General features: G+C 56.9%; 1 protein-coding gene across 1 annotated transcript in view; it reads left to right on the top strand.

Annotated features, from left to right (window-relative positions):
* DSCAML1 (DS cell adhesion molecule like 1) overlaps positions 1 to 13,526 on the top strand; it is a 344,574-nt gene that overhangs the window by 245,312 nt on the left and 85,736 nt on the right. The window contains exons 5-8 of the mRNA XM_041769839.1: positions 3,922 to 4,200; positions 7,488 to 7,763; positions 10,228 to 10,524; positions 12,180 to 12,452. Of these exons, the coding sequence (XP_041625773.1) occupies positions 3,922 to 4,200; positions 7,488 to 7,763; positions 10,228 to 10,524; positions 12,180 to 12,452 (1,125 nt within the window). The remainder of the gene's footprint in view (positions 1 to 3,921; positions 4,201 to 7,487; positions 7,764 to 10,227; positions 10,525 to 12,179; positions 12,453 to 13,526) is intronic.

The following is a 13,526-nucleotide window of genomic DNA, read 5'->3' on the forward strand; positions in this document are numbered from 1 at the left end:
GACAAAGGCAGAGGGGAAGACAGGAGTGAACAGAGCTGAAAGGAGCAGGAGAGATCTGGAACGGGAAGAGAGGGAACTGAGGGGAAGGGGCCCCACCGGTGACACGGCCCTGATGTGATGTGATGTGACAAGGCCATCTGCAAGCTGCTTGTCTCGGCAAAAATGCAAGTGATACTGGAGGAAGGCAGTGCAGAGGGGGCGCGAGGGGGGCGTGTCGGGGAGCTCAGACATCAGCCTCCAGCCCCACATACCACCTTGAGGCAGGGGCGGGTTGGGGGGTGGTCAGTCAGTTCTGAACAAGAGATCTGCTGGCCATGGTTTCTGCCGAGAAGGTTCTCTCTCCAGTGGCCAGCACCCCCCAAGGGCCCCCGGGCTGGTGGCCGGGAAGGGTGACCAGAAGCCCTGGACCAGCAGATGGAAAGATGTGGCTGGGGGGGTCCCTGCCTCAGCACCTGCTGGCTGAGGTGTCCATACACCCCAAAGGACGGCTGACCCTGTCTCCCAGGCCCAAAGGCAAGAGGAAGGAGCGCAAGGATCCACATGGCAGAGTGTCCCAGGTGGTCATCTGGTGAGGGCAGCAACCACACCTGTGATTTCTTCAGAGTGGCCTCACAGAGGGTTTGGTAAAGCTAGAGGGTGGGAAAGAAGGTGGGCGCAGCCAGGTGTGTTGGGTAAAGGACTCTGAACCCAGCCAAAGGTTCAGGCTCAGCCTCCACTCACTAGCTGCGCAAGGTGGCAGAGGATAAGCAGTGGCTCAAACCTCAGCTTCCTCATCTGTAGGATGGGAGTGACGAAACAGCACCCCCGCCCCGACCCCCGCCCTGGGGTTGCGAGAAGTAGGTACCCGATGGAAAAGGCTTAGCGCCGCGTCTGCCACATTGGAAGCGCTCAGCAGAGTGGCAGCTGCGCTGTGGTGGTGGCTGTCTTGTCGTCGATCTGTTGTCGCTGCTTTATTGTTCCTACTCCCTTCCGGAGAGCATGTGCTGTGTGGGCCAAGGTGAAGGAGGCAGCTGCAAGAATGGCCCGAGCCCCCTAAAATACGACCTCCAAACAACCACTCCGTGCTTTGCAGAGTTTTCCAGGAGCTTCCATGAGCATGAACTCCGTGGAATAGGCATTATCAGCTGCATTTATAAAGAGGAAACCGGTGACCAAAGAGGCTCTCAGTCCAGTCCAGGCTTCCCCAGCTCATGGGGGGGCCAAGCCACGTGCGGAAGCCGTATTTGGGGGTGCCTTTGCAGGGCAGCACTGCTCATCGGGCCGAGGGAGGTCCCAGCAGCCTCCCTGGGGCGCCCCGGATGGCCCCGGAGATTTCTCGGGGCGCAGCCATCTGGCTCCCCTAGCCCCGCGCCGGCCCAGCAACGCCCGGTCCCCCCGGGCTGTCGCCGGTACACGCCGCAGCATTTTACTCCTGCTCCGGAGTAATGAAAGAGGCTTCTTTCCCTCAGAATTTAATTTCACGCCTGAGACTCGGTGATTAATTCCCTCCCCCCGCCCCTTCCTCCACCGCCCCGTCGGCCCCTCCGCTTGTAAATTCTGCGGTGTGCCACGGAATTTGTGTATTTTGCATCAATTAAGTGTCACATTGAGTAATTCTTCCCTGGCACCGGGTTTGTTTATCCCGACCGTCCCCACAGGGTTGCGTGGGGAAGAGGCCGCAGAAGCTGGTGGGGAGGCAGGGCGGGTGCCAAGCCGTAATTGCCCGGCACATCTGCATCGTGGTGTCGCTCAGCCAAGCTCTTGGACATGCGATCTGCCACTATTGCCTACGACAACCTTAGGAGAGGCAGAGGCAGTGCTGCCACCTCACCCAGCGGGTGAGTCTCAGGCTCTGAGACCTTTCGAGACTCACCCAAGGTCACACGACTTAACTGTGACCCCAGGCGGACCAGCCCCTGGCTCTTCTGATTCTCAGCCCAACCTCCTTCCGAAGAGTAATGGAAGGTGGGGAGGGGGTAGGGAGTCTTCTAGAAAGTCTCTGGCCCCAGGAGAAGTCCTCGCCCAACCCTTCTCCAACGGAGATGGGCCAAGGATGGAGGAAATTTGCCCTTAGTCAAGGAGGGTCCAGAGGGGCACGTCTGCCACTCCCACCATTCCCTCTCTTTTTTTTTTTTTCAAAGATTTTATTTATTTATTCTTGAGACACACAGAGAGAGAGGCAGAGACACAGGCAGAGGGAGAAGCAGGCTCCCTGTAGGGAGCCTCATGCGGAACTCGATCCCAGGACCCTGGGATGATGACCTGAGCCGAAGGCAGATGCTCAACCGCTGAGCCACCCAGGTGCCCTCCCATCATTCTCTCTTGAGCAGATCTCAGTATTAGATTATTCCATCTTGGGCCCCGTTTTACTGAACAAGGGTGAGTGAGACCTCGTTTGTGATCTTGACTCTGCAGTGCCACCTTGGGCAGGTCAGTGCACCTCTCTGGTCTCAGGGGGTCCTCCTCTGTCTGTGGCCTCCAAAGCCCCTAAGCCAGCTCTACGAGTCCATGAGCCTATAAAATTCTGCAATGTGGAAAATCAGACCACTGCCTGTGCCTGAGCACCCCCTTCAGCCTCCCCCAGACATGGTGGGTCAGCAGCCATGGCCTTGCTCCGTGCAGGCACAGGAGATCCAGCAATGGAGCAACGCTGTCTCAAGATGCTCGCAGCCTCCTGGAGAAGACAGATACGTGACCTGGTGCTAACCACGGTTGAGGGGCCCCTGGGTAGCTCACGACAGTGGTGGCCTCTGGGGAGAGAAATGAGGTGGCCGAGGGCAGCGCTGAGGGAGACTCCCCTTTCACACAGACACCCTTCTAGACTTTCTGAAGTTTTGCCAGGTGCATATATTCCACTTTTTAAGTTTTTCATTAAAAAGGAAAGGTTGCATAAATAAATAAAAAAACAAACAAACAAATAAATAAATAAAGGAAAGGTTGCTTGAAACTAAAATGAAAGAAAAAGAAAGCTCGATGGGTATCTAATGAGAGTGGCCCCAGGGGACACATCCAGGAGGGGTGATATAATTTAAGCTGGTTTGTGAAAGACGAAGAGGTGTTGGCCAAGTGGAACGGGCTGCTGGGTAGCCAGGGGAGGGCAGTGCAGGGACACAGCCCACCACAAGTGGGGAACCACTGCCTGGGTGGGGAGCTGAAGGGGGAGCCCACCGAGTAGGCCAGGCCAGGGACCTGGCCAGGGACCTGGCCAGGACCAGACCCTACATCATAGCAGGCCTAACCGGGGAGAAGACGTGTGGGTTCTATGTCGGCAGAGGAGAGCCTGGGCAGGTTTTACAGCAGCAGGAGGTCCCCAAGGCAGAAAAGTCAGGGAGGCATTTGAGGATAAGAAGAACTAGGCCGAGAGCAACCAGAGCTCCACTCAGAAACGTCAGACATCACACACGGAATCCCACCAGCCGGGAGCCTGGGTCTTCTGCAGGTCAGGGCCCCGGGACCTGCAGTCACTGCTTCCTCTTGGATTGGGAATGTAAAATAGAGAGTTGTTCGGGATGGTAGATGTGGTTTGCAGAAGGCTTAACTTCTGAGTCCCACTGGGCGCAGATGGAAATGCACAGCCCTCAGAGTTTGGCAGGATCGCAGGTGGGTGGAGACGGGACAGGGAGGAACACTCTCACACTCTCTCCCTCTCTGCACCTCTCACCCCTTCCCTTGCTCCATCTACCTGTCTGCCCTCCCTACCCTCCTCCCACCTCCTCCAAGCCCCCACTTCTCAGTCATGGCTCTCGGGGCCTCTGTCTGGCCTGAGTGGGAGAGGGGGAGCCAGAGCCTGGGGCCCAGGGGCCCCCACGAGCCATCTCACACTGGGTGTCCTTCATGCTGGGCCCCCTGGGGACAGCAAGTGCCTGCTCTGGTGCGTGCCCCCACCCGTTCACTTCCTCCTGCTCAGGCTGGCCAGGGCCACTGATGCTCTCTGCCTTCCAGACCCTGCCGAGTCGATCCCCACCATCCTGGACGGCTTCCACTCCCAGGAGGTGTGGGCCGGCCACACCGTGGAGCTGCCCTGCACCGCCTCTGGCTACCCCATCCCTGCCATCCGCTGGCTCAAGGACGGCCGGCCCCTCCCAGCCGACAGCCGCTGGACCAAGCGCATTACGGGGCTGACAGTCAGTGACCTGCGGACGGAGGACAGCGGCACCTATATTTGTGAGGTCATCAACACCTTTGGCTCCGCAGAGGCCACTGGCACCCTCACGGTCATCGGTGAGCGGGGAGCCCCTTGGCTGGCCCTAGCAAGCTTTGAGAGCACCTGCTTCTGGCCAGCCCGGGGGTGGGGCAGGGAGGACAGTCCCCTGGTTGGGAAAGGTGGTCAAACATCAGAGGAAATGCTCTGGGTTTGAAATCAGAAGATCTGCTTTCTGGTTCTGGCATTGTCAGAGGGTAACCCACTTTGGGCAAATCACATGACCATGATCACCACCTCAGTGTCCTCTTCTGTAAACTGGGATGATGATCCCAGGCCTTCCCACCTCCTGAGGTCAGAAGGGTCAGGAGGGGTCGTGGGGGTGACAGTGACAGTGACGAGCTCACAGGGCTTCGTGGCTTGGTGACGGGGAAGAGTGTCTGCACTAAAGGAAGTAGTGCTGATGTTAATCCAGTAGAGAGGACCTATTGTATCCCATCAGAAGCGATATTCAGAATATTGCACAGTAATTGATAGGGGCACTGGTCAATCAGATCAGATGCAGGCATCAATGACCAAGGCGGCCTTTCCGGGATCTACTGGCTGGGTACCAACACTGGTCCTGCTTGTTCCCTCCCCCTCCCAGTGCCCCAGGGGCTCCAGGGGTCCAGGGAGCCTGTATGTGGCTTTCACAGGTGGGCTGAGGGGCTGGGGCCAGGGAAGGACCCCCACCATGCCTCTCCCTCAGGTGATGCAGCCTCAGGCTCCCCATCTCCCCCTCCCTTCTAGCTGTGGCATCCAGAGTCTGGTTCTCTGAGTTCCCTGCATTGACAGCAGTGAGGCTGGGATTTGGAGACCCCTGGGGAATCCCACCCCCTGGAGGAGCTACGTAGCCTGAGGCCCCATTGACTGTTGTACTGAAAGGCATCATGAGGGTCACTGAACCCAGGCAGGGGGAGGAGGCTGTCCAGCTGTGATCCAACCCCCATGCTGCAGAGAAGCCATCCTCCCCCCTCACTACCTGTCTCAAGAGCATAGAGCTACAGGTCTGCAGACCTTCACATGTTCTCCCTGCTTGGCTGGCCTCCTGGGGCCTGGTGTCTTGTTGCCCTCAGCCCATGTGTAAGCGTAGTCTCCCCGTAGTCAAGGGCCTCTTGACAGTTGGGGTGCATTTATCTGCAGTGCTGGGAAGAAGTCCTCCCCCTGTGAGCACACGTGAAGCTGGAAGAGCAGAAAGAGCCCCAAGAAACACTCTGGGAGTGATACCACATGATACAGATGTTTAGGCTAAAATGCTGAGAGCCCAGGGGACAGGGGGATCCTCACAGAGTACCGAGCCCCAGCCAGCAGGCAGGCAGGTAGGACCAGGGCTGATGTCCCCCTCCTTGCCCTAAGGACCGTGCGATATGCCTTCCCCCCTTACCTGCCCTCCTCCTGCTCACACACAGTACACACACACTCTCTCATCTCACCCTGGCATACGTACATACACGCACACACATGCACTGTCTCAGGACTGAGGTCAGGAGGGCAGCACACCCCCGAATCCTTGGAAAATTACCAAACCTGACCCTGGGTAATTTGGTGTTCATAGCTCCTGCCTCAGTACCTACAGGCAAGCAGATACGGACACACACACACGCAGGTTGATGTGTTGAAAGGTCACATGCCCACTTCTCCATACCACAGGCCCACACGTACGGTGCTCATACACACTTACCGATACACACATTCCTCCACCTTAACGTGCTCACATCCAGGCTCACACACACAGATCCACAAGTAACTGCCTACAGCTGCGTGCACCGCCCCACCGGCATACCTACAGTGGATCCCCTCTGACACTCAGCCCCGCACCTTCCTCCCCACACTGGGTTCGGCTGGACAGCCAGGTTCAAGGGGAAGCCACATAGCTTTTCTCTGCCTTCCATTCTCTCTGACAGCCCCTCTCCACCAGGTGCATGGAGGAAAGCATGCTTTTCACACACACCCCCGTTCTGCCAACAAGCCTCCTGCCCATATTGTCGCCAAGTCATATGGGGCAGCAAGATGAGAGCAGCTAGCTGGTAGAGCCCTGGGAGCCCCGGCTGGTGACCAGGACAAGCAGGATGCCACCTGCCTCGTTGTGCACTGACATTTCCGGGGCAGGGTCTCTAGGAGAGAGCGGGAGAGCCCGGCATGAGCAGAAGGACTCCTGTGTGCTTTGACTGTGTCCCACCCAGCCAGGCTGCAGGCCACCTCGCTGAGGTCCTAGGCCCCTGCAGGCCTCAGCCTCCTGTAGAGAACCCCAAGCCCTTGGAGATCTGGGGAAGGAGGCCAGCCTGGGGCTGGTGGCCAGCCCGCCCGACAGTAATAAACATGTCTCGGGCAGCAGTAGACATGTAAGGTGAGAGACACTGCCCTGTCCTCAAGTGCTCACAATGCAGGGGGAGAGACAGACACACAGAAGTGATTAAAAGACCATGGGCTTCGTGTGGTGACCACTGTACACAGGGGGGCCCAGAAGAGGGGTCCTGACCCAGCCTGGGAGGGCAGTGGTGTCCAGGAAGTCTTCCTGGAAGAGATGTCCTGAGCTCAGTGTGAAGGATGAGAAGGCGTCAGGCAAAGCGGGAAAAGAGCACTCTAGGCGGAAGCTCTGGGGCAAGAAGTCACCCAGGGTGTTCATCCAGCACAGACAGGGTGCTGCTGCCTGAAGACTATATAGCTGAGAAGCAGGGGAAGGTCCCCAGGGTCCTTGATGGCCTTGAATGCCACACCAAGTTTTGGGGTGCTGTAAAAGTTCTGAGCAGGAGAGTGACCAGCCACAGCATGGAGAACAGAAGGAGGGATGCAGGGAGGACGGACGATGGTACTGCCTGGGTCTAGGCTGGGAGCTGAGGACCCACGGCAGGGCAGGGGAGGTGGGGATGAAGAGCAGAGTCACCTGGAGCATTTAAAGGCGGTCAGAACGGCAGAAGATAGCAATTAGTTATCTGTGTGGGTATGAGAGACGGGTGGGGGGTGGCAGAGCCAAGGGTGCCTCCCTGGTTTCTGGGTGGGGGACAGAGAAGATGATGAGCCAGTCAAGCTCCTGCTCTCCTGAGCTGAAGGGAGCCCCCCAGCCCCACAGGGCAAGGGCCGCACATTAAGAAAGCAGAGGCTGTCATAACAAGAGGTGCAGAGCCATCACCTGGCCGGACCCTGCCATTTCACGGATGAGTAAACTGTGGTCTAGAGAGGCAATCCACAGGGGTCTGGAGACAGAACCAGGCCACCCCGAGCCCCACCCCCACCCCCAGCCACACTGCTCCATGGTAAAAGCCCTTTTTTTTATCCTTTTCCTCCCCACTGCCTGTCCCCTCGCTCCTCCCCCACTGCCCTGGCCCAGACCCCCTTCACGTGACCCTGACACCAAAGAAGCTGAAGACCGGCATCGGCAGCACGGTCATCCTCTCCTGTGCCCTGCTGGGCTCCCCGGAGTTCACCATCCGCTGGTACCGCAACACGGAGCTGGTGCTGCCCGACGAGGCCGTCTCCATCCGCGGGCTCAGCAACGAGACCCTGCTCATCACCTCGGCCCAGAAGAGCCACTCTGGTGCCTACCAGTGCTTCGCCACCCGCAAGGCCCAGACCGCACAGGACTTCGCCATCATCGTGCTGGAGGGTGAGCAGGGGGCAGCTGGAACCTGGGTGGGTTCAGGACCCCCAGAGCCTGGCGAGGAGATGCCCTGCATAGGCTCCCTCACCTGAGTCCTAGGAGCAGGCAGTGGTCCAGGCTCGTGCCTACCTTAGTTAATCCTTCTGTGGGGAGGAAGAGGGCAGATGCTCTTTCTTAATGTTCCCTATTTTGCAGTGGAAATAACTGAAGCTCAGTCACTTGCCCAAGGTCACCCAGCTTGGCCAAGGGTCAGAGCCGGGATCTGAACTCAGGTCTCTAAACCACCACACTGTATTGCCTCTGCCCTCCAAAATTACGAGAACCTCACTATGAAAGGGGTCTTCTTTAAGATCTCAGGGGCTTTCAATCTCACAGGGACCCTGGGACTGCCCCTCAGGAGTCCCTGCCTGGAGCCTTCTTCCCTGAACCCTCTCTTTCTGGCTGTCCCTCTCCCATTCTCTGCCCTTCCCGCCAGCCCCATGGGCTTTCCAGTCTTCCCCCTGACTAAGGGCTCTTCACAGCAGGCTCTGTTTCTTATCACAGACCTGGGTTTCCACTTGTTCCTCTCTCCTTTTAAAGCTACTACCACCCAAGGCTCCTCACCTAGCACATCTGTGTATGGTTGTGCAGGTTGTTCACTGCAACAAGTGCCTAACCCACAGGGCGGGACTGAGAGTAAGGACTGGAATCGGCTTGAAATCTACCTGGCACCAGGTGGTGACCACACGGAGGAGGCATCTTTTTCTTACTTGCACAAAGATACAATGAGGGTTAGCAGAGGCCCTATCCTTACCAACAAAACAAGTAGTGTTCCCCTCGCTCCTTTGTTGCAAAACAAAACAAAAACCCTGCAATCCTATTGCTTCCAAGGATTTTTCACTGTCATAACAAAGATACCAAACCCAGGCAAGTCCTCCAGGTTATCAGGATCCCACGTGGGTCTACCTGTGGGTCCTTGGGAGGTGGGAGGTGGGACCTGGGCATCCCTGACCCCTCGCCCTAAGTACGGTGCCCAGTGAACTGCCCCTCCCTCAGCCCCTGCCTCCTCTTGTCCAGCCAGATCCTCTTCCCAACAAGGAGGGACACCAGCCAGGCACAGGCCAGTTGGAAATGGGTGCCTTATATCCCCGGGGACTTCTTGCTGGACTGGCTCCCCACACAGTGCATTTTTTTCTCAGAAAGGACAGCCTGTTGATAGCCAATCCAGAGCAGGGATATGGAAAATGAGGCTGGCAGATGGGCACAGAGTGGGGAGGAACAGCCAGAAAGGTAGGGTTTGGGGAAGGAAGCAGAGGAGGGTCCAAATGTCGTGACCCTGGGAGGCCTTCCAGGCTGTTCCAGGCACCGGGCCTTCCCCTAGTTTTAGGTAAGGGTCTCCCCCCAGAAATGGGGCTGGGGGCTGGCAGACTGGATTATAACATCAGCATCCTGGTGTGAAATGTGGATGGAGAACCATGTTACATTGCCTTACTTTTCTTTTTCTTTCCTTTTTTTTTTAATGTTTGTCTTAGTTTTTACTTGTTAAAGTGCATGCCACGTACTTTAATCCTTTACAACAATCCTGTGTAGGATGGCCAGGCTCGATAATTGCATGCCCCCTGTTCCATAGAGGAAGGTGGGGCAGCAGGGTTAATTGTCCTGTCCAGGGTTATTGGGTTAGCCAAGACTTAATTTCTGGCCACGCACACACCAGTGCCTCTGGGCGGCGGTGAAGCCTCATACTTGAGGCTTTTTGCTCAGAGGGCTCCCGCACCCCCACCCCCACCTGTGGGGATGAGAGCTGGACCCAGACTCTGCAGGTCCCCCCCGAGTCAGGCCCTGATCCCACACAGGATTATTGAGCCCCATGTCTTTACTGACACAGGGAGGAGAAAGGCAGGAAAGGAAAAGTCGACAAGAGCTGACATTTATTAAACACAAAGTGCTGTGTGAAGCATCTGAAACGCAGTAATTTTGTCCTCACAGCATCAGTGTGAAGACAGTTTAGTCACCAACCCCAATATCTTCATCCTCCACAGTTAACAAATGGGAAGACTCAGAGGTGTTAGGTGACTTGCCCAAAGACACAGAGCTCACAAGCGGCCGTGGGAGGATTCGAATCCAGGAGTCATAAATCCCGTGCAATAGTAATGGGCACCTCACAGGATTCTGCGGGTAGTGCCTGAATCGATGTACGTGAAAGGTTTTTTTTTGTTGTTTTTGTTTGTTTGTTTTTTTATTCATGAGAGACACAGAGACATAGGTGAGGGAGAAGCAGGCTCCTGGCGGGGAGCCCAAAGGGGGACTCGATCCCAGGACCCCGGGATCACGACCTGAACTGAAGGCATTTGCTCAACCACTGAGCCACCCAGGCACCCCTGAAAGTTGGATCTCATTGTCACGGCCACTGCTTGGCCTCCTCCCCAGCTGCTGGGACCGGGGGTGGGGGGGTGGCTCGGTGACCCTGACGGGGCCTCCTCGCTCCCTGCAGATGGCACGCCCCGCATCGTCTCGTCCTTCAGCGAGAAGGTGGTCAACCCCGGGGAGCAGTTCTCGCTGATGTGTGCAGCCAAGGGCGCCCCGCCCCCCACCGTCACCTGGGCCCTGGACGACGAGCCCATCGTGCGGGACGGGAGCCACCGCACCAACCAGTACACCATGTCGGATGGCACCACCATCAGCCACATGAACGTCACGGGCCCCCAGATCCGCGACGGCGGCGTGTACCGGTGCACCGCGCGGAACTCGGTGGGCAGTGCTGAATATCAGGCGCGAATAAACGTAAGAGGTGCCTGTCTATATTTAAATATCAGAATAGGCTTTTGAGTTCCTTTGCCATCTCTGTGGTTCCCATTATTCTCGTGGTGATTAGTACTTATTATTAACTGTCATTTTGCTTTTAGTAGCGGTCTCTCTCCTCTCTTTCTCCCCCCCTTCCCCTGCCCTCGGTGAACCCCGTCATCCTTTCTTGTGTGTGCATGTGTCTGGTACAGTTCGCCACCCCCCTCACCCCCCCATGCATTCTCATCCCCTCCTCCTTACCCTTCTTCTCTCCCAGTCTGACCTGCCCCCCCTCACCCCATTCCTCCCCATCAAATCTCTCTGGCCCCAGTTACCCTCAGCACTCCACTAGCAACCCCCAGCCCCCCCGGGGCCTTGTAAGGACAAGGATGGGGATGGGGGCAGTGGGGCCAGGCTTGACCTTTGAGGGGGCTGTCCATCAAAGCTGTGTTCCCAGTCCTCCCACTGAGCCATCCCCTAAATGCTCCAGGAGGTGTAAGCAGCTGGGAGCCAGGGTGCTACCTTCCCCCCAATTTCCTCCCTACCAAGCCCCAAGCCATCAAGACTGGGAGGCTCGGGCTGGGTGGGGGGAAGCAGTTCAGGTGATCATCCCCGCATCTCAGCTCTCCACGTCACTGTGGTGAGAAGAGCCCCCCTCTGAAGCTCTTAGCAGCCCTGTCGGGTCAGACTGGTCCTCATCTGCCCCTCCCAGTGCCCCCCTGACCCAAGGTCAGAGGAGGAGGGGGCAAGGGGCACTGATGGTTGCCAGGGAGCAGGGGTTCCTGCTAAATTCATCTGTGCCAGTTCTCCAACCCCACTTGAGAAAGGTGGCCTCTCATTTGGTGACCCTCCTGCATTCTCTGAATTGCAAGTGTCAGGGCTACAGGCTCCTGGGACCCCCTGGCCCGGCCCCTCATCATCTGGGTAGGGAACCTGAAGCCTGGGCTTCCTGCTAGATGTAAAGAGAAAATTGTTCCCATTCCAGCACTGTCCCTGCATGGTGGCCTCTGAGTCCCCTGTACCACTCCCACATGGCCACCTGCCTAACAAGCCAGCTGAAGATACCCGCCCACACACACACACAGCATGAACAACATCCCCCTTTTAGGGCCCCTTCTCAGGGACCCACAAAACCCACTTACCTGTTTGGAAGAAAATCATCAGCTCATCCACTGAAGACCTTCCTCTACCGTCTTTTAAATATTTAATGTATGTGAGATCCTTTTTGTACAAGGCCATTATATGCAAGTTGAATGAAAATAACAAAATCTCCACATTTCTGTTGTAACCCCCAAATCTTAATCTCCTTGTAAATGAGGACTCGACCTCCCAAATCCCAGTCACTTCTTAGGAGGTTCACATACCCCACTCACCCCATTAGGGGGGTGGATTCTTGCCCCAGGCAGGAACAGAACATGTCTGTTTGCAATTATTTGAAGCTAGTAACAGGGAGTCCTGGAGAGACCAGCTCGAGCCTTTGCCTTTAGCCTTGCAATAAAGGCCTCCCCCCACCCCTATGACGCTGCCCACTGAATTTCCATCCCCTGATAGTTTCAGAGCCAAGCAACTGAGAAGAGAGTCACAGGGCAGCTCCTGGCTGTCCCTGGCTCACCGCACCGCTTGTCCCTCCTCTGCTCCTCCTCCCTCCTGACTCCTGCCCAGGCCCCCCCAGCATCCGGGCGATGAGGAACATCACAGCCGTCGCCGGACGGGACACCCTCATCAACTGTAGGGTCATTGGCTACCCCTACTACTCCATCAAGTGGTATAAGGATGCCCTGCTGCTGCCCGACAACCACCGCCAGGTGGTATTTGAGAACGGGACCTTGAAGCTGACGGATGTACAGAAGGGCATGGATGAAGGGGAGTACCTGTGCAGTGTCCTGATCCAGCCCCAGCTGTCCATCAGCCAGAGCGTCCACGTGGCTGTCAAAGGTAGGCCTCCCTCAGAACCAGAGCCCACCTGGTGGCCCGGGACTTTGGCTCTCTCCCCAGCTGGCTGCTCAGACAACAGCAGCAGGCAGTCCTGAATGAGTGGAAGGCCAAGGAAGAGAGGGTCCTGACCTGGTGTTTAGGAGAAAGGCAGCAGGGGGGCCGAATGAAGGCAGACAAAGAAGGCTGTGGGTTCCTCTGCATCTGGTTCCCTCTGCAGGCCGCAGGACAGTGTGCAGGGATCCAAGAGGCATGAGGGCCCAGTGCCACACACAGAGGAGGCAGGTCACCCTCTGGGCAAGAGGCCCAGGTCAGAGACGGTGGGAAGCCCTGTGATGTCAGCAGGAAGCCACCAGCCAACAGGAGGGGGCAAGAGGCAGTTGCCAGGAGAGACAAAGCAGCAGGAGGCTGGGTGGAGGGAGCCCATATTGGGTGCCCTGACTCCCTTCCACCTGCTAATGCTATTTGAGGTCTACAGAGCACTGCCTACAAAATCCTCCTCTGGACCAGGACCTTCATGCTGACCTGGGGGGTGCATGGGTAAACGCAGGGGTCCTTAGCACAGTGCCTGGTACATGGTAGCCATTCTGTAAATGCCGGAGGATTAAATGAATGAATGAGTAGAACTAAAGAAATCAATGAACGTGTGAGCAATGACGGCTATCCCCTTGGTTCTGGGGCTGTGTGGATGTGCAAAGCTCCCTCCCAAATATGTCCTTTGGACCTTCCAGGCCTGGAGACTTTCTGGGGAAGTGAGTGGGAGCAGGATGGCCCAGTTGCTCTGGGGCAGGATAAGAAGTGGGGCCTGCCAGGCCTGGCTGGGTTGGGAGGTCACTAATGGCCATAATGGGTAAAGGCCTGAGTGGGTTAAACCCATGGGAGAGCCTGAGGCTCTGGGCACGTGGAGAGGTCAGCCTGGGGCTCCCTGAGGGAGGAAAGAGGGCTGTGGTCACAAGCCACCATCCTGGTCTCTAGTACCAGACTGTAATCATTGTCATAATAAGACAAATAGCACTGTGGTGGGCCCACCATGCACCAGTCCCTGTGGCTGGATGCTCTACATGCTTGGTTTCATTT

This window comes from Vulpes lagopus, chromosome 10 (genome assembly GCF_018345385.1).
Source record: "Vulpes lagopus strain Blue_001 chromosome 10, ASM1834538v1, whole genome shotgun sequence".
Classification (NCBI taxonomy): Eukaryota; Metazoa; Chordata; class Mammalia; order Carnivora; family Canidae; genus Vulpes; species Vulpes lagopus.